The following is a 22,408-nucleotide window of genomic DNA, read 5'->3' on the forward strand; positions in this document are numbered from 1 at the left end:
CTATCTATCTATCTATCTATCTATCTATCTATCTATCTATCTATCTATCTATCTATCTATCTATCTATCTATCTATCTATCTATCTATCTATCTATCTATCTATCTATCTATCTATCTGTGTATCTATACCTATCTATCTTCTCTCTTTCTCTCTCGTTCTCTCTCTCTCTCTCTCTCTCTCTGTATGGTTTGATGGGTTGTCTGTATTAAGCATATCACTCTCTCTATGTGTCGTTTTGCCGGCTCTTCTTCAGCTCATGTATCTCTGTGTATCTCTGTGTCTCTCTGCTTGTGTGTTTGCCGCGCTCATGTGCAGCTCTCGGTTTACACATCATCCGGTCGTCTGTCTGTCAGTTGATCTGCTTGTCTGTCTCTGGGTTTGTCTGTCCATCATCTGCAGCTACAGTAAGGGCCGCAGCACACCAGCAGAAGTCAGCCCATGCGTACGTACATCCCATCGGATAGAGCGGATTTATCCCATGTTTTCCCACGCAGCTCACACAGTTTGCTGTATTGAGATGAATATGACCTACAGTGTAAGTGACTGTAAGAGACAAGGCTTGTGCTCATAGAGAAGCACACAGACCTTTAATGAAGATGCTGGACAGGCCTCTGGACATTCTGCACCGTGAAACCAGTGTCTGATATTTTCATGTCAAGAGGTGTTGTAGCATGTAGCATGCAATCACAACACCTGTTTCTGAAACGAGTGAAATGTCATACCTCTCAGCACTTTATGAAGGCAAACCCTGAGCTAAGACATCAAATGTATAGCATTACATCACATACAATGACCCCAGAAAGTATTTGAACAATTTTGAGCAATTTGGTCACACGTATATATTTGTGAATGGCTTTGCTATATAAAAGTATTATTTTTGTATTATTTATAAATAATATAAATTATCTATAGATTTTTAGTTCTCATTTGAGTTTTAGTTAAAGTTTTATTTATTACTTCTTTAGTAAAAAAGTGTATTATTTGTTTTTGCAATTTTTCATTACTTTCTGTTACTGTCTCTTTTTTACTTTAATTTCTTTTTACATCAGATTTAGTTAAGTCACTTTATATATTTTTTTTTTTCATTTATTCAATAAAATAGAAATTATTTAATGTTATTACAAAAATTATGTAATATTATAAATATTACACATTTTAATTTAAAATCATAAATTACTAATTGAATTATAAAATAATTGTATATTTTATTTATATAATTTATTCTATATTCTTATGTATTATAATAATTTATTTATTTCTATTAAATTCAATAAACAAAAATAGTTTAATGTTGAATAGTTTTTAATAGTTTAATTTAAAAAAGAGCGAAAATAGTTTTTTAATAATTATAGTTAATTATATATAATGTCATTATAAATTATTAAAAATTTATTTCAAAAAGAATTCTACATATTATTTAAATTTTATTTAAGTTAATTTCATTTAATATCAAATTAACAAAAATTATTAGATTTAAAAAATAACAACTCAATGCAATGCAATGCACATATTTTTAAGTGTGGCTAAAGGTATGCAAATACATATTAGGGCCACTGTATGTATATGAACATTTTGCATCTCATGAAAAGGCCCAGATGGGAATTCCATGTGGGCCTGTTTGTGAAAGTGATGCAGTCTAAAACAAAAGGCACATTAACAAATGCACGTTGTTTGCACAAGACTCAGATGTGATGAGAGGTACGATACAAACCAAAACCAGATCTACTCACAAATACTCTGAGCTGAGTCAAACTACGAAGAGGAAGACGAAAAGAGAAACAAACCAGCTTTTCACACCAGAATGCTGCATCTCTCACCCGGTCACCATCCGCTCCACTCGAGGGTCTCTCGCTCCGATGGGCAAAATGACGCACTGGGTTTAAATGTCCATTCTTTTCTTGATGACTAGCAGTTCATCAAGGAGCGACTTGATGTCATTCATGTCACAGGGGCTGCTGGACTGTGAATGTGCTTCACATTTCCTCTTAGCATCATGTTTGTGTCCCGTCTCCGTTCATGTTCTCTGTTTGTCATCCATGGGATTTTTTCCAGGGGGACTTCTTTGATTCCTCAGGGTCTGAATCTCTGTCCATCCCTCCGTTTGTTCTTTTGCTCAGGTACACTTTCACTGGCATTTACACGTTTGAGTCGTTGATAAAGATCCTGGCGCGGGGTTTCTGCATCGGCCCCTTCACCTTCCTGAGGGACCCCTGGAACTGGCTGGACTTTAGCGTGATTGTTATGGCGTAAGTTATCATTTCATGGTTTATGACCCCTTTGACCTCTTCATGTGTTATCACACCCTAAAAACAAAAAGAGAAATCACTCGCTTACTGAGTGAAAATGGTTAAAATCCTAGAGTAAATCATACATTACACACGGATTACACACTAAAATTTTTAATGAATTGTGAAATTTACTAGCGATTTATGTGTGATTTTTTTTTTAAACGCACAGTAAATCCTACACTGTTTTTCCAGTTCTACAATTTGCTCTGGATCGGACCCTAAAAATGAGTTTATGCAAAAAAGATAATTTTAAATAATAAAGATGAATATAACCACATCATTATAATGTAAAAAATAAAAAAAAAATAATTATAATAACTTTTAAATAAAACCAAGGTTAATGGAGTATTGTTCAAATAATATAAAAATAAAATAATATTAAATAAAATCAAAAAAATAAATAAATAATAAAATGAAAAATAAAAATAAATAAAACAATATAAAATAAAAAATAATAATAAATAAAAATAAAAAATAAAACATAACATACATTTAAATTTCACATTTAATAAAAAAAATTCACTTGCTATTTATTTGTAATTACCAGTAATTTCTGAGTGAAATTAATTTAAAAGTAAATCCCACACCAGACTTTTTTAATTGACCCTAAAAGAAAAATGAGAAATTAGAAATTATTATTTTATTTTAATCTGATTTGAAATACTATCTCAGTCTTTCTATCTCTAAAGTTTATTTGTAATTATTTGTCACATCTATTAGAAATTCTAACAAATTTTTAAGAACTCCTAAAAACCGAAAGAGAAATTATTTCATTTATTCACTATGTTATATAAAAATAGTGCTTACCACATTATTAGCTATTTAAAAGAATAATTCAATTACAAAATTTTCCAATTACCACATATAATATTACTTTAACTGTGAGGTATTAATTTGGTGGTGCTACCCAGCTGTAATCACAGCTCCTCATGATTGCTTTGCTTTAGGACTCAGAGATAATGAAACAATAAAGGCACTGTTGTTATTTTTAATAGGCTGTAATAATCTAATCTCGGCTGCTTGACCCACTGATGCTAGAGCTGGAAAAGGCAGTGGGTCTATATTCGTGATTAATTATTATGAGCGCTTGCGTGCCGGGAGTGTGAGCACTTACCCCGTCCTTGACCCCGATCCCAAAACACCCGTCGCCATGGCAACAGAGGAGAGCGTGGATGCGGATGCGTTCCCTGGAGACACAGCATCATATGAATGTGTCACTTAGTGCCGTTCACATCCAATTATATCGTTTTCACCCCAGTTATTGGCTTGCTCACTTAAAAAGAACATTTTAAACCTGAAATATCCTGGGGAATAAACGTTTAAAGATTCCTGTGTATAGACAGAAATGGTAAAAAAAAAAAAAAAAAAAAAAAAATTAAAAAAAAAATTACATGGTGCAATTACTTGTTTTTAGTCTTATAGAAGGCTTTAGTACTATATATATATATGGGAGAATTACAGATAAAAAAGAATATAATTTTACTTATAATTAATAACATTTTAATTATATTTAAAATTAATCTTCATTAAAATTTATTACTGAAACAGCACAATAGTATACCCACAAGAATATGAACTTTTACATATTTTTACAGTATTATTGTAAATCTAATAACTATTACATTAATTATCATATTTATTATGTATTATATATATTTATATATTGTTTATTGGTCCTCTTATAATATCTGTCAATGTCTCTTCCACCAAAAACAGTCATAATTTAGACCACCATTCAAAAATTTGAGGTTAGTTTTCTTATGTTTTTCTTTAATGAATATTTTATGATGCATTAAATTAATAAAAAGTGACAGAAAAGATATTTTATAATTAATAATGTTACAAAACATTTCTATTTCACGTAATTGCTGAACCTTTGAAAGAAAATTCCAAAGAAAATTCATCAAATAATCCTGAACAAAAAAAAAAAAAAGTTTTGCTTCGCATCACAGGAATAAATTGCCTTTTAAAATATATATTACAGTAGAAAACAGTTATTTTAAATTTAAATAGTATTTGACTGATTTTACGGATCCAATAAATGCAGTTCCTTAAAAAAAATGTTTTCAGTTCTTACAGTCAAACTAATTCAATAAACTCTTTTTGAGTCAATTTGGTGCTTACAGTATTTACATTAATTACTAACCACCCAGAAACCTGATTAGCACAATTCGTTCAGTGAATCATGAATCAAATAAACAGCATGATTCAGTGCTAGTGATTCCCTCCAGCGAACTTTCATATCACAATGAACTCTTTTGTTAGAAAATATCAAAAAAAACTTTCTAATATTACTTAAAGTTTACTTCTTTCTCATCCATGATGTTCAGATCATGATGTTGTCACTGTAAATCACTTAAATCTTGAAAAGGATTCGCCATCAACTCAACAAAAAGATTTTAGGCATTTAACAACAGCATTTAAAGAGACAGTTCACCCAAAAATTAAAATCATGTCATTTACTCACTCTCACGTTTTTACAAACCTTGAGTATTTTTCTTTGGGTTGAACACAAAAATATATATTTTGAAGACTGATGGTAACCAAAAACACTGCTGGTAGCCATTGACTTCCATAGTATTTTTTTCCCTTCTTATGAAAGTCAATGGCTACCGCCAACTGTTTGGTTTCCAACATTATTAAAAATTTCTTATTTTCTGTTCCACACAAGAAAAAAGAAATCAAACCGATTTCTAAAAGCTTGAAGGTGAATTTTGGGTGAACTGTCTCTTTAAAAAGCTGCATTTCTGTTTAGATCCCAGCGGTTTGAGATGAATCTCAGTGAGCTGTGCTGTGATGAAGTGCTTATTTCTGATTGGCCTTTATGGCTTTATTTCCCGAGCTTTTACAGGCCCCTTGTCCTTGAACCGGATGTCTCAGAGACGTCAGATGGAGCCGCTGCCAATAAGTCACGGGTGTATTGGGATGTTGACGGGAACGCGAGAAGCCACTCCTGACTTCATTAAAGCCAGACGGATGACGGCGAAGCGCTGATAAATCATAAACGCTCACCACTGAATACCAGGCTTCTCTAGAAACAGAACAGCGTCGTAATGCAATCATACCTATGCGCCGTCTAGGCCTCGTCAACATATTAGCAGCGACTCCGTTTCCCGTCCTGTGTGATTTAATTCAATCAGGATAATAACCAGAGAATGAAATCTGATCTGGAAACAAAGCTGTGAAATCCAGATGACTTCATCCCGTCTCTCTAAACCAATCCAACTTAAAGCGATAGTTCATGCAAAAACACAAAATTCTGTCATCATTTAATCACTCTAAATGTTGCTTTAGACCCCTATGATTAACTTTCTTCTGTGGACCACAAATTAAAGGGCCTAAAATGACAAAAAGGGATTTGTAAGTTGATGAAAAGCTAGCAATTACTTTATTTTCTGATAAAAAAAAATAAATAAAATTAAAAACATAAATAAATTGCGTCAGTGTATAAGTTACATTATTACATTCATAAAAAAAGTAAAAAGAAACTTAAAAAAATTATTAACAATATAAACCTGCAGATTAAATTAAATTAAATTAAATTAAATTAAATTAAATTAAATTAAATATATTGTAAAAGCAATCGAAATAAAACACTTAGCACAAAAGATAAACTATCTATTTTTTATTATTAATTCAACATTTTATTTAAATATTTGTTTCGTTTTTATTTTTAATATTTTATACTTCCATGTCATGTGACCATTAACTGAGAACCAAATGTGCTAATGTGTTGTTAAATTATTACAAATATTCACTTAAAATCTCAGGATGACCTATTATATGAATACTTACATTTCTGACAAATAATATAAAGGTGTTTGTTTGACAAATATGTCTGAATCCCTGTATTGTGTGTGAATTTATATTATTATTTTGCATAATAATTGGACGGTTGTTCTTGACAGCATTCGTCCCCATTCACTTTCATTGTATGGAAAATAGTCCCCGTGATCATCCGCGAAAAAGCCTCTTTTATATTCCACGGAAGAAATAAAGCCATTCAGATTTCACAAACATTTCACAAACATGTTTTTTTAATTTTTAGAATTTTTTTTTGGGGTGAACTATTCGTTTAAAGTAGCAGAAAGTGCCTCATTTGAGTTGCTTGGTGTTTTAATTTCCCCCCTTTTTTGTCTTTCAGTTGAAGTTATGCACATAACTGTAATCTGATTCTGCAGGTTTCTAACTGAATTTATAAAAGTAGGCAATCTGCAAGCTCTCCGAACGTTCAGGGTCCTCCGCGCTTTGAAAACTATTTCCGTAATCCCAGGTAAGCCGTGCGCAAGTGTTGCTACATGTCCAGTCCAACAGCTCGGGATTTGACCCGCATCCGATTCTTCCCGCGCTGTGTTCTCCAGTCCATCTCTTTCCCAGCAAACATCCCGACATCCTGCTTCATTCTCCGTTGTGTTGTTTGCCTGTTGTTGGGGTTGTTGTCATTGTCTGTGCTCCAATTCTGGCTTATTGCAGATATGTTACTGAGTTTGTGGACTTGGGCAATGTCTCAGCGTTACGGACATTCAGGGTTCTGCGAGCACTGAAAACTATCTCAGTCATCCCAGGTGAGAGGCCGCCAAACGCCGAGGCCTGAGGTGCTAATGGATGACCAAATGACCCAAACACATTTCCAGCACTTCCAATGCACTCTTGGAAACATGGAAATGCAGAATGAAGGAAATGAGACTTTTGAGTTGGGCACGTGACGATTAGACAGCGAATCAAAGAGACGAAAGTTTGCCCAGCTAACAGAACAGATGTTCTAAGAACGTCGTGCTAACGTTTCCATTACGTTTTGAAGCGTCATTTCTAAGCATTCAGTTTTAAAAACGTTTTTTTTTTTCTTGGTTGCAGCAACATTCCAATTTGCGAACATCATAGGAATGTGACATTCGAACGTTCTCTGAACATTCTAAAAGTTGTTACATTTAAAAAAAAAAAATGGAAGGTTTCAGGAGGGTTCCGTGACCGATGAGTGAAAAATGTTTTTGCTCGGATGTTTTGAGAACATTATTTTTATCCGGATAAAATCACCGGTTCATAACTTTGAGGAAACTTCGCCGGAACGTTCTGAGAATGTTCTCTGTTAGCTGGGTAGCTGGTTTATTTGGCCAAAACCGCTCTGAAATCATCAAACCAGACCAGTCTGAGCTGTGGAAACCATTCTAGCTGTTTTTTCAGCAGGTTTAAATGATATTCATCTCAATGGTCCAAGTAACTGCCATTGATCACAACAGTCTGGTTCCCGAAGTAAATTTCCATTTATTTTCTCTTTAGGGTAACCGATTTTTAACAACAACTCGTAAACAACTAAAGGCAGACCTACTGTGATCTTCAATGGCTACGAAGCCATCCGTTTGCATTATTAAGTAATAACAGCTAAATTTGTGGAGAGAAACTACATTACCCATAATGCCATACCGAAAATTCAACCAATCAGAGAGCTCCACCCACTCTCTCTTTCTCTCTATATAATTAGGATATTAATTCTTGTTTTTATTTATGTAATTAACATTCTTAAACAAATAGTTTTATATGAATCATTTTTTTTTTATTATGTCGTTCGAAATGCTTCATGGGATTGTAGTTCTTCCAGTAAAACCGTTCACAGTCAAAGTCCGAACACTTTTTTTTTTTGCTTCAAATAAAAGTTTGCAGTGTTCTGATTCACTGTGTAGCAGCTTGGATTGGTTCACAGCTCATAACTATTAAAAAAAACCACTTTTCAAATCCCTATGGGGAAAATGAATGGAAAAATGCCGCTGCTGAAAATTGCATCTGTTAACTTATTTAGTTAACTAAGGATCTCCAGGTGAAACATGTTGTATTGCAGGTCGATCACACACTGTATACCTTCAGCTGTCAGCTCGGGGTTCAGTTAACTCACTCCAAAAGTCTCATTGACATGTTGAAGGCATGGTTAGCTGTAGAGGAACACCAGTTTGCATGCTGAGCCAACAAGCAGACGCTTACATGCAATGAGAAAAATATATATATGCACACGTGAAACCGAAAAACACACTATATTACATGTGTATTCCAGAAGAAAAGTGCATGTTCTCATTCCAGGGAAGCGTCTGCTGTGAACTGTCACATTTTGTGTGCTTCCCGCACTCACAAATGTTTGTAAAGACAGAGCTGATGTCGTGTGCTGTGTTTAATGTGCTTTGAGAGATGCTTTAATGTCATGAGATGTGATCCAGCGTTGGACAACATTCAGAATATTTGAGAATCCTTTTAAATTCGTGAGTGTTCATTTGATTTGAACTGGCGAACAGGAAGCTGAATTGGAATTTGATTGGGAACAAAGCAAAGAAATTAAGTATTTTGTTTAGTGCCATGTAAAAAGTAATAATAACATTATTATATATTTCAATTAGATGATTCAAAAAAGTAATAAAATTTGATATAAAAAATATTATATATATATATATATTGTATTATTTTTATTTATTAATTTTTCGTAATTTTGTTTTTGATATCTCATTTCAATTCGTATTTATTTCTATGTCATTACATAGATATTTTAAAAAATGTATATCATTATTCTTTTTTAAATGACTAAAAATTATACCTTTTTTCATGTCACGCAATGTTAAAAATTATCTTTTAAATATATGTATAAAATAAAGTAAAATAAATTTAAATCTTATATATTTTATTTTTTTTATATGTATGCATAATGTAACCTTAAACTGTAGAAAAAAATATTTATTTATTTATTTAATACATTCTGGATTCTCAAAATTTAAAAATATAATCTGAATTGGAATTTAATTGGGAAGACATGCTAAATTTCAATCAAAAAAATAAACATAAATCACAAAGCAAAGAAATTAAGTATTTTGTTTAGTGCCATGTAAAAAGTAATAATAACATTATTATATATTTCAATTAGATGGTTCAAAAAAGTAATAAAATTTGATATAAAAAAATATTATATATATATATTGTATTATTTTTGTATCATTTTTCGTAATTTCTATGTCATTACATAGATAATTAAAAAAATGTATATCATTATTCTTTTTTAAATGACTAAAAATTATACCTTTTTTCATGTCACGCAATGTTAAAAATGATCTTTTAAATATATGTATAAAATAAAGTAAAATAAATTTAAATCTTATATATTTTATTTTTATTATATGTATGCATAATGTAACCTTAAACTGTAGAAAAAAATATTTATTTATTTAATATATTCTGGATTCTCAAAATTTTAAAATATAATCTGAATTTAACAGGCTTTCTCAAATTCAATTCTGAATGATGCACATCCCTGATGTGATCCGAAATAAAAAATGAATGGATATTTATATATATTTTTTTGCATATAAAATTAGCTCTATAGTTGGGTGTTATTATCCTCTTGTGCCGCTCCTGATCCCAGGCCTGAAGACGATCGTGGGCGCTCTGATCCAGTCGGTGAAGAAGCTGGCAGACGTGATGATCCTGACGGTCTTCTGTCTCAGCGTCTTCGCTCTCATCGGCCTGCAGCTCTTCATGGGAAACCTGCGGCAGAAATGCGTCCGAAGCACTGCACACTGTCTCAACTCCACCGTACCTTCATACAGCAACAGCACTTTCTTCTGCAATAACAGAACCTGGTCCTCGCTGGAGGACTTCATCACTGATGAAGGTCAGAGAAGCTCAGACACAGACAGAATGAATGCTTGCTGGAAAACCACACACATCTAAACATTTCATACATTATAAGAAGATAATGTAAGTTTCAGCTGGTTTTAGGTCCAGAGTTCACCTTCAAGTCTCTCATATATTCTTCAGTCGAGATGAGAGGAAACGATGAGGGCGGAGGAGAAATAAAAACAGACGTAAATAGTTGGTATACAGTAACAGGAGCTCAGATCAATAGATGAGAAATGTTTGAGGTCATTATTAAATCTGGATTTAATCTGAAACTCTAGAGGAGAATCTTTTTTAAGGAGAAACATATACTTTAGCTGAAGTCTCATTACTGAGATATTAAAAGACATATCATATCATTTGTAAATAAAAATTCCACTGGATAGAATAATCCAGAGATACATGTATTTTAGGATTATTTATATACTATTCTGGTATTTAATAATATTTTAAAATAGCTTTCATTTGTTATAATGTATATATTTCCAGTTTTCAAATAGTTTTAATTTATATTCCTTTCAGTTTATTTTTAGTCATTGTGATACGTTATATTTATTTATTTATTTGTTGTTCTAGAAATGTTGTTTTTGTCATGTATATTTATCATTTAATATTTCGTTTTAATGTATAATTAGTTTGGTTGTATTTGTAGTGATTTTAGTACTTAAACTTACACATTTTTATTTCAATTAGATGTCAAAGCAACTTCTCTAATTAATTCATTTATCCTTTTTGCATTCCTTTTTCATTTTAGTTTAAGTCTTAGTAATTTACTTTTGTGCTTTTGTCATTTTTATTTTTATGAACATTTATTTTTTTGTTTGTCATTTTAATACTTCAGCTCGAACAAAATAGTTTTAGACATAATTGAATTTTTTTTGTAAAAGTTGTTTTTTTTTTATTTAAGATTTCCATCTATTTATATTTAATTTAATTTAATTTAATTTTTAGTGAACAAAGGTAATTTTTACATTTTATAAAAAGTTTTTAAATTTAATTAAATTATTTATAATTATTTTTCTTTAAGACTGGTCATAGGTTTTTCATCTAATATTTATATATAATTTAATTTCCTTTTTTTAAGTATCAAAAACGTTTTTAGAAATTTTTACATTAAAAAAAGTTTTTAAAAAAACTTTTTACAAATCAGAAATAAAATAAAATAAAATAAAATAAAATAAAATAAAATAAAATAAAATAAAATAAAATTAAATTAAATTAAATTAAATTAAATTAAATTAAATTAAATTAAATTAAATTAAATTAAATTAAATTAAATTAAATGATCCATCTATTTTTTTCAAGACCGATCATATCTTTGGTCTAATTTAAATCTGAAAATTAAGTCACTTTCAGTCACTTTCACACTTATAGATTGTAATATGAAGCACGCTGATCATAAATCATCGACTGAATGACAATAAAATCAGAAGAGCGACGTCTAAGATGAGATTTCATCTTTTTTAGCTTGGTCTCATTTCATTAGAATAGCAATTAGGACAGTGCTGGCACTCGATAAGTTGACCCGCAGAACGCAGATGTAGGACACAGACAGAAATAGACAAGACGCTTTCTCCTCAAGTGCTTTGTCATGGTTTGAGAACCACTGAATGTAAACCTTTATTAGTGAGGATCTGATGGACGCTGGTGGCCTATCATCCGTATAATCGATCGAACCCGACAGGAGAAGCATTTAAGGTTGTTCTGAAACACAGAATGCCAACAGCTGGATCGGGCCGCGTGCCAGACAACGTGTTTCCCTCCGGCCTCCGTCGCCCAGAAGCACTCGAGCCAGAGAGCGAGCGAAAACAAGAGCAGATAAAAGCCTCCGACGGATCTCTCAGTCACTCTCTTCAGCTGGAGGAAAACCACGCTATAAACTCCAGATCTACTGATTACAGCTTCCAGACTCCAGCTACTAGCTCAGCTACACTCAACTTACACTTTTAACACGTCAAAATGAAGCTGATCAAGTCAAAAAGATGTATACATCATCTGAAAGCTGAATAAATAAGCTCTAGAAAAAACTATTTATCTGAGATCAGAGAACAGCAAGAATTTATGTAATATTTGCATTAAAGGACTAGAAAAGCTACAGAATTTTCATCTTTTTAAGATTTTTTTTTGTCATTTTAACCCTTTGAGGCATGAAGACTTGTAACTCAGAACGAATAATTTAGAATTATTAATAATGTATCAATAGACGTGGAATTATGATGCTCTTGTTTTGACGTTTTTAAAAACACAAAAATTAAGATCATTAAGAATAGAAATGAAACTAAAATGACTGAAGCTAAAATAGAAATAAATAAAAAAAAATAAAAGATTAAAAAAAGTTTTTTATTTATTTATTATGAGTTTATAAATAGTATATACATTACTAAAATTAATATAAATATATATTTTAATTAAAAATATATATTTGTGTGTGAAAATCACAGGGTTAATGAAAAATGCTGCACTGTTACTTTTATTTAGTAATAAAAAATGATTGAAAATGAAAAACAGAAACATAATTTTATCTGTATTTTTTCAGAGATGTTATTAAATAAGAGCATTTGATGATTTTTGAATCTCAGATTCTATTTTTTATTTTTATTCTTCCAGATAATTTCTTCAAAGTGGAGGGAGCCAAGGATGCCTTAATATGTGGGAACGCGAGTGATGCTGGGTGAGTTTAATGCACTTTATAACTGGACTGTGGTACTGTGATTTTACTGTGGTATTTTACAGTTTGGCGAATTGGTAGCTGTTGTATACGATCCTATTCTGGGCTCGTGTATATAGTATGCATATTCAATGAGCGGGATACTGAATTTGATCTTTTGATCATTTATTTTGTACATTCTCGCTGTTTTTAGTGATTGAAAAACTGCAGCAGGTTTTGCATACGGATCTCAAGAGCCCAAAACTAGCTTGTTCTCCAATTTTTGGTAATATTCTTCGGATGGTTGATCTAAATATTTGTGGTTTGAAACGTGGCTGTTTTGATACTTCAAATTATGAATAGAATGTGTGTTTGTTACTGAATTTTACCTTCAGATGTGGCTCATCCAATCAGAGGTTAGGGGCGGAGTTATGCATGCCATAAAAGGTAAAGCTAATGCCTTATACATCTGGAGGCGTTCATGTGCATCAGCTGCTGTAAAGGGCTGTGATGGATGTAAGAGATGTGTCTGACTCAACAGAACTGCTTGTACATGAATGAGTCAGTGGCCTTGACTAACTCACAGCAACCAGACAGACGCCGATCAAGAGGAACGTCTCTGCGTGAACTGCTGTGAACTGAGTCTTTCTTTATAAGTTTTTATTATCAGCACGATAATGCATAATGCCATCTGTTTTATTCTAATGGATTTCAGTAAACAAGACAATGAACAAACAAGATGAGTCAGTAAAAAAAAAAGAATTAAAATAAATAAGTAAATAAATAAATGCATTTTTCCCTACCAGGAATTAATTGTAAAATAAATGAGTAATTAAATATAAAAAATAAAAACATAAAAAAATAAAATAAAACAAAATAAAATAAAATAAAATACAATGTAATAAAATTTAATAAAATGTAATAAATAAATAAATGCAATTTCTATACCAGGAATTAATTGTAAAATAAATAAATAAATTAAAATGATTGCCTTTTATCTACCAGAAACTAATTGGATAAAAAAAAGAAACAGATTTGATTAATTTCATCAACGAGATTATTATAGTAAAATAAAACTAAAAACCATAAACATTACTTGTTACTTAAAAAAAATGCTGATAAAATAATGTAAACAATAATATATATATATATATATATATATATATATATATATATATATATATATATATATAAATAAATTAATTAATTAATTATAGAACAAATCAAGATATTTAAAAAATCGACTTATTTTATTTCAGCTAGTTTCCAAGGCAACATTTATCATTTTCCTTTAGTTTAACTTGATGTACTGAAATAAATTACACTAAACCTGAAAAAAACCATATAGACATATTAAAATAAAATACAAAAACTAATAAAAATGACAAAAACACAACACAAATTTAAAGACTTTGACTGAAATTAAAACGACAGCAGAAAATAAAAATGTATTCAAAAAATTAATAAAAAATTATTAGTATCTAAAACTAACTAGTAAAATAAAATAACTAAAATACTAAAATAGTTGCTTCAACTTTTGTTTCTGAAATGAAAAATAATACAGATTATAATAATAAAAGCATCACAAATACTAACCTGCATTTCTAATAACTTATGGCTATGAAGACAAAAAGTGTTTTTCTCTGGAATAATGTGTATTTATGAATCATTTTATGAATCATGTATGGTAATAGAAACACAAATATATAATTTAGTTTTAGTTGAATGATGACTAAGTACATAGAACGGATGAAGGGTTTACTCGTACGGAGGAATGATCTTCACAAGCCTCCAGAACATCTCACATCTTCTGAGGAGCCTTGATTTCTTCAGCTCTCCATCACTGTGTTATATGTGCGGATCATTTACATCTCATCTCATCTCACTGAGACACATCACTGCAGATATAGCGTGACCAGTCTGATATTTATATCATTTTATGAAAGTATCTGCTGTACTGTTATAAAGATATTATTGACTCACATTACAAGCATCAGAATATCATCTTAGCTTTTGGTGATATAAATATCAGCATCTGCACCAAAATGCTTATGTTTGCTAAGTCTCATTCTCGGAATTAAATTGAGCTTTTCCTCCATCTTCTCATTATATAAGACTATATATATATATATATATATATATATATATATTCTAAGGGTTAAATAAAATGTTTTAGCTACAAATTTTAGATTTTTTGTTTTGACAATTATTTGATATGTCAGGCTTTATAGGGTTAAACACCAATAATAATATATATTCAAAACAACTAGATTTTTACATTTAATTTCTTGTCAGCCTTTATTGGATTAAGCATCACTTAAAAATAAAATACAATTAAAATAATTAAAAAGATAATAGTGGTAACGTTTTACTCCAAATATGATTTTGCCCTCAGAGTTTAATGGACTCTGAGAGATCATGATCCCTCTGCTGCATCGAGGATTTCTCTCCACGCTCGGCGTTCCGTGGGATTTGATGTTTGGAGATCATGCAGCATGTTCTGTCAAAGCGTCTGGAAAGTTAGTCCTTCATCACCGGCAGCTGTTCTCGCTCTGTGAGAATGAAATGGAGAAAACATCATCTTAAAAGCGACTGCTAATCGATAACGTGATATTTCAAAATCCAGAGCATTTTTGCAGTGGGATGTACTGGACATGTACTGCAAAGTGCAGGGCGCTCCGGATGTGAAGGTCTCGCTGCCTAATGGGTCGTTGGTGTGAATTACGACGAGGCCTGTAGATGTTGATTTTAACATCTAGCCAAAGCCAGAAACAGACAAAGAACAAATCCGTCTGTTTCCTCCATGATAACAGACGCATGTCCACCTCTGATAAAACAGCGCTTGGAGACGGATACGGAGACAGGTGTTTGTTTAGGGTGTGTTTAGTGCTTAACGAGGGTCATGGCTGTTATTTAACTCTTTCCCCATCACTGACAATTTATCTCGTCATTTAGAAGACAACACTTCACCGCCGATGACGCGTTTTGTGGCTTTTCGGGTTTTCACTGTTATACACTAGGGGGCGCTATTACACATCTTCTGAACAAGTACAAAATCTCTCGAACAAAAAACGCACGTGAACAGGGCGGAAAAACTAGTGATCTCTTATGTAAACAGATGTATATGATAAATAATATGATCATCAGCAATAGAAAGCAAATAAATTAAAACTGCACAATGTAACGGAAGTAAAATGTTGATCCAGGAAGTGATATATGTCTGTGCAAGCTTTGGAGGTGTTGATGGAAGCGATTTACTGGATTTATGCTTTGATAATCAGACTGAATATTATCCAGATGTAGTTTTTGATAAAAAATTAATTTTCTCATCTTTTTGCTCAACGTTAAAAAATAAAATAAAAATGAAACCTACCTATATTCAAGTGTTGATTAAAAAAACAGAATGCTTTAAGCTAGAATAAAACTTTAAAAGTAGAGGCTTTGATAATTATTTTGGTGTATTGCATATTCAAATATTCATACAGCAAAATAGGTCATCAAATTTTGTGAAAATCATAAAAAAAGCTGGCGGTGGCTGGCAACTTTTTTCAAGAATGCTGGCAGGGAAAGAGTTAATAATGTTTTCAAAACGTTACTTATACATCATTCATGGAATGTTCGTCTAACGTTTTTTTAAATGTTACTCTTTGTTTCAAAATGTTTGTTGTTCCAAAAAGTGTTTAAGAAATGATTCAAATGAAAGGCTCCATAGCAATTGTATATTTTTAAAATGTAAAAAAACCTTTACATTTTAAATGTTCTGAGAACATACGGAAATAACCAGCTAGCATAACATGTGCAGAACATTTTTATTAGCTGGGTATGAACAAATGTTCTTCCAGTAACATTAATAAAATGTTCGTTCAACATTATTTGGTCTTTAATAATGTTTTTAAAAAATAATTATACATCGTTCATACATATTTTTCTAAAACATTCTAAAAGTTTTTTTATACATACATTTTTAATTGTTACTACTTCAAAAGTTACATTCCTGTTATGTTTTCAAAATGTTAGAATTGAACATTCGCTTGATGTTTTCTCTAATAGTCACATAACCGAGAAAAATAATTACAGTAAATAAATCAATAAAAATGGGAGAGCATTTAGAAATAACATTTACATTTAAAATTACATTTTAAAATAAAATAAAATAAAATAAAGTAAAATAAATTCTTAAAACCTTAAACTAAAAATTTAAATGAAAGCAGAAAATAAAAACTAATTAAAAATCTCATTGATACTAAAATAACACTGCTTCGCAGACAAGCGTTGTAATATAATATGTAACAAGCTAATGGTTATAATAACAAAACAAATGGATGTGTGATATAATGTGCTCTGCTGTTGGCTAATGGTGGTATATAAATATTTTTGGAGATCACATCAACAAGCGAAATCCCTGACCTTCATCTACAGTAACCGCTCATACAGACTAACCACCAGCTTTATCACAGATTTTCTTGGAACTCCAAACATCTCGATTAAAATGTTGTCTCATGTGTCATAGTAATTATAGGGTGTTAGTGGACATTCATTTAAACAAGAGTCTATTAATAACTGTGATTAGCTTGTATTTTGACCTTAATGGTACTTTGAGAGGCCACTCACATGAAACGAAAGGTTTGCTCAGAATAGCTCAGTATTATGCAACCAAATCTGGCTTCAGACTAACAGCTCAATTGCTTTTTTAATGGTCAGATTTGTTAATGTGCAATATTATCTGCACCCAATTTTACTTTATTTATTCCTTCATTTCTGATTGTGTTTTTCACTGAAAATGAGACAAAAATACTGATTAAATGCTTTTTTTGTTGGATGAAATAATACTGATTAAATACTGATAATTTCCTGATAATACTGAGTAAATGCCAATAAAAAAACAAGTTTATTCTATTACTTCATTTCTATATATATATCACTATACAGTATATATCTCTGATATATATAACTGGAAAACAAGACAAAAAATGGGTTTTAAAACCAAGATGAAATAATAATTATTAAATACCCATAATTAATCGATAATATTGAGTAAATACCGAAAGCTCCCAACCCCCAATGTATTCCTTAATTTAATTCCTTAAATGTATATATATTTTTATTTTTACTTGAAAACAAGACAAAATATTGATTAAATATTGTTTTTAAGTAACCGATAATTCTGAGTGAATACCGATAAACCCCCAAATCCATTCCTTTGCTTCATTTCTGGTAATTTCTTTTACTGTTTTTAAAAGCAGGAATATACACATGAAAGTAAATAGAGTAAATAACTTACTTTTAGTGCACACTAACCACAATATTACAATATTATAAGAGTAATGGCTAAAGCAGATAACTTCAATGAGGCCTAAATAAAAACAAGAAAAATAAGGCCTAGTGTGTGTTTTTACCCTGAAAGAAATGATGTTGTTTTATTATTATCAATATGATTAATATCTCCTTATGTAGGTCGCACAGTCCAGGCTCTGTGTCTGAAGCCGGTGTTCTTCCTGTCAGTACATTTGTTTCCTTTGTTAGTTTGTTTCCCTCGGGGATCAATTAAGTGAATTAATCCAGTGGTCTTATTTTAGCCATTGTTAGTGTGCAGCTCTCTGGTCACCTTGTGAACCTGGATGGAAACCTGAGTTGAAGGCTGACGGCGTTTCAAACAGAAGCGCTCGCCTCGTTTCACCTCCTCGTCTGTTGTTGGAGGGCTGGACTCTCTTTCTCTCGCTCCGTCTGTGGTGCTGAGCCAAATAACAGATCAAACTATAAGAAGAGGACCGGACCTCCTCCAAGCTCAGAGTCATTTGTCTACAGCAAAGATTTCCAAAAAGTGTTATGAACAGTGATTTTGCACAGTCGGTCCTGGTATCTGGCAGAACTGGATGATATTGCAAAAAAACATTTCGATGCCTTATGATGATATCCAGTATACTGTATAGGTTAATTATGCTCTAAAATGTGTATTTTTTAACAAGTTTAATTAATAATTTATTTTAAAGAAAATTATTAAGTCTAATTATTAAGAATAACTTATTCAGTCATTTATGTTTTAGGAAGAAAAAAAAGAAAGAAAGAAATGCATATATTTTTTATACAAAATGCATATTCATAATTTTGCTTACTTTTGTATTTCCAGCAATATCATGAATATTTATATGTACATTTAGAAATTTTTATTTTATATTTTATATATACATTTCCAAAAAGCTAAGAAAAAATTCATATAATCTAAAAATTATTTACATTTATATAATAAATAAATAAATATATATTTATAATATTTTAATATATGTATTTGTTATATTACTCTAGTATCCAGTATAATTGATTAATTAATTACATTTAATAATTAATTATAATTTATATAATATTTAAAATACATTTAAATCCATTCGCTCCTAAAATCAGCATACAATAACAATAATAATAATAATAATAATATTCAAGACACTGTCTAAACCTGAAATTTCCAATCTGCCCAATCTACAGAATCCAAATTATTTAAATCATAAAACAACGATGATCGTCAAATCGTGTCCTTTTTCTCCAGGCATCAAGTTGATGCCAACCAAACTCTCTCCCTGCTCATCTATATTACTTTTCCTCAATCTATCAGCATCATCTTTATAAAATAAAGCATCAATGTCTCGTCATCCACGCTCTCTTTGTGTCTTTGTACTTAGTTACTGTATTGTGTTATAGTGAGATGTTTAATCTTGCGCGTGTCCATCCGGCCATCTGAGCGCCATCTGATCCTGCAGCAGCTTTCGGACATCAGACTCCTGAAGGAACTAACCTTGAGTCCATCTTGGCTCATAACAGCAGAACAGTTATTCAAACCGAACCGATATATCGGTTTACACGCACGGCTCCAAACAGAGAATCCCAGAGTCAGTACATTGGCCCCGGCCCCGAGGCTCCTATTCTCAGGACCCTGACAGGACTGAGGGACTCTCTAGCGACCAAAATAGAGCATGTCGAAATGCTTTGTGTCCCGACAATGTGGTTCCAGCTGCCAGTGTGCTGAGATGGGCTTCTTTGACGAATTCTCTGAGTGACTCTGAGCTGGACCTCAATGAGAACAGCAGATCGCTGATGAAGAACATTACAGGATCTCGTTATCCGTTAACATTTATAAACATCCTCAAAACAAGGTTTGATTTAAATCGAGATTGCACAAGATTGTATAAGGCTGGTTTTCAGGGAATATTTATTTACTCAAGAGTTTTAGATTCATCATTACAAGAACAAATACGTAAGATCTGTTCTCTGAAAACAAGTATTGGTATCTTTTCAATAAATGTATCTTGTTTTAAAGATGTTTAGATAATGTTACAGGAGAAGTAGACAAAAAATAAATAAATGCTTACTGTCTTTCAAGACAATACAAATACAAATAAACATTAACAAATGTTTTAAACTGTTAGGTTTAAATCTAAATATTCAATAACAAAAACAAAAATAAATTAACTTTAACAGTTAAACTATTTATTACTATTAAAATTATTTATTCCTTTTATTATTTTGTAATATACTTTTTAAACTTTACATATAACTACATATAGCTTTAATTATTGAATTTATTCCTTCACTTCTGGAAAACAGAAACTACTGTTTAAAGGTTATTTATTTATTTATTTTCCCATTGATAACCAATCTAAATATATTTAATAACAAAATTAAAATATTCAGTAACAAAAAACAAATGAACAACAATTAAACAATTATTTATTCCTTTACTTTTTGTTCTTTCTTTCTTTTTTTACCAGAAAACCAGCTAAAATACAGATATAAAATATTCACTAAATATTGATAATATTTTAATAAATATTTTTTAACTGTTGATAATAACAGAAAACAAATCATTAATAGCAACTGAATTTATTCCATCACTTCTGGAAAACAAAGACTACTGTTTAAACCATGATGAAATAATACAGATTAATACAGTAAAATACAATATAAAATATAATACAGTAAAAAAAAAAAGTTAAAAAATATTTAGCTTTACTGTAGATAAAAATCAGTAACAAAAACACTTTTAACTTAAAACTTAAAAAAAACTTTAACACTTAAAATACAATTTATTCATCGATTAATTATTTTAGTTCACGGGGAATCGAACCAACAACCTTGCGCTTGATAACGCAATGCTCTACCAATTGAGCTAAAGGAACACTAATAAATGATATAATGTTGATTTCAAAACCAAATTGTAATAATACTGATTAAATATTGATGAAAAAGGGTTTTATCTTTTCTGTCAATAAAAACAATATCTAAACAATCAATAACAATGGTCTTTTTTATGTTAGGGTTAGGTGATGATAGCAGTATTTCACTGTTAATATTGAAAATAAGTCACATGTCATGGCTTCTAAGCCGCACTGCTGTAAACAGTCCCAATCTTGAGCACGTTGTGCCACACGAGAAGAAAGCGGTGGTTCGCTATCAGTGCATCTGGGGTCCGAACCCGACTGAAGTGGGGCCCGTCCATTAGCACGTCCTTCAGGGACACGACGAGGTGTGTGAGCGCGATAGCAGCCGTCACCCGCACCCTCACGCTTTCAACACACCGGCCTGCTGAGAGCCAGCTGGCGCCCGAACCGAACGCTGGCGCCACCGTTACTCACAGAGCAAGTGTTCAGAGAGCGCTCACCTTTGTGCACATGTTACACAGGCCCCTTCAGGACATCCCATGAGAAACAACAAACTCATGACGGATTGACCCGTTTGCAGAGGTGCCACTAATAACCCATCATTCCTGTTTCCTGCAGCAAATGTCCGGATGGTTTCGAATGTATGAAGACCGGACGCAACCCGAACTACGGCTACACCAGCTTCGACACCTTCGGATGGGCTTTTCTCTCGCTTTTCAGACTCATGACACAAGACTACTGGGAAAACCTCTATCATCACGTCAGTAGACTCTCATCACGTCACATTCAAGCATTAAACGGTTCATGGTTTTTAAAAGATGCGTTTATTTTCAGATATTTTTATTTGTAAAGGATGCATTGAATTGATAATATTAGTATTTATTATTAGAGCTTATTATTAGAGAATATTATTTCTGTTATTTAACATAAAATGTTTAATATTTCATCATAAATTAATATGTAAATTGTATATGCATGCACTAGCATTTGGTTTCAGATTTTATTATTTACTAAAAGTGACGTTTCTAATGTTGCTAAAGATTTCTATTTCAAATAAATGCTGTTCTTTTGAACTTTCTGTTCATCTGTGAATCCTGAAAAAGAAAATGCATCACAGTTTCCACAAAAAATAGTGAGCAGCACAACTGTTTTCAACATTGATAATAATCAGAAATGTTTCTCGAGCAGTAAATCATCATATTTAACATTGATAATAATCAGAAATGTTTCTTGAGCAGTAAATCATATTTTCATGATTTCTGAAGATCATGTGACGCTGAAGACTGGAGGAATGATGCTGAAAGTACAGCTGTATTTTCAGCATCATTCCTCCAGTCTTCAGTGTCACATGATCTTCAGAAATCATAAAAATATGATGATTGTAGCCAATATGTAAATTCATTGTAATTTATTTCTGTATTTTAGCATTAAAACATCAAAAATAACCCAAACGTTTGGGATGGTAGTGTATGTAGGAATTAAACTTTTGTTCAGTTTTTATCCACTGACTTGGCTGTTGGCAGATTTCCAGAGCTCGCTGTAAATGATCTCAATAGCTTCTAATTGATGCATCTGTCTGTCACTAATCACAAGCTTGTGAACAGACACCGCACATGAGTTTCTCTCAATCTGTGAGTTCTTGCAGCCGTTGAGACCTGACGCTGTTTGTGTGCT

General features: G+C 31.5%; 1 protein-coding gene across 4 annotated transcripts in view; it reads left to right on the top strand.

Annotated features, from left to right (window-relative positions):
• Positions 1-22,408, top strand: part of LOC132124455 (sodium channel protein type 4 subunit alpha-like) — a 156,122-nt gene that overhangs the window by 49,360 nt on the left and 84,354 nt on the right. For 2 of the 4 annotated variants that reach the window (XM_059535461.1, XM_059535459.1), the window contains 5 exons: positions 2,120-2,248; positions 6,764-6,855; positions 9,684-9,932; positions 12,545-12,608; positions 21,353-21,494. In XM_059535461.1, coding sequence (XP_059391444.1) covers positions 2,120-2,248; positions 6,764-6,855; positions 9,684-9,932; positions 12,545-12,608; positions 21,353-21,494 — 676 coding nt within the window. Of the gene's footprint in view, positions 1-1,699; positions 2,249-6,763; positions 6,856-9,683; positions 9,933-12,544; positions 12,609-21,352; positions 21,495-22,408 lie in introns of those variants that run through there. The other 2 variants (XM_059535458.1, XM_059535460.1) reach the window with 1 other exon arrangement.

Source organism: Carassius carassius, chromosome 42 (genome assembly GCF_963082965.1).
Source record: "Carassius carassius chromosome 42, fCarCar2.1, whole genome shotgun sequence".
Classification (NCBI taxonomy): Eukaryota; Metazoa; Chordata; class Actinopteri; order Cypriniformes; family Cyprinidae; genus Carassius; species Carassius carassius.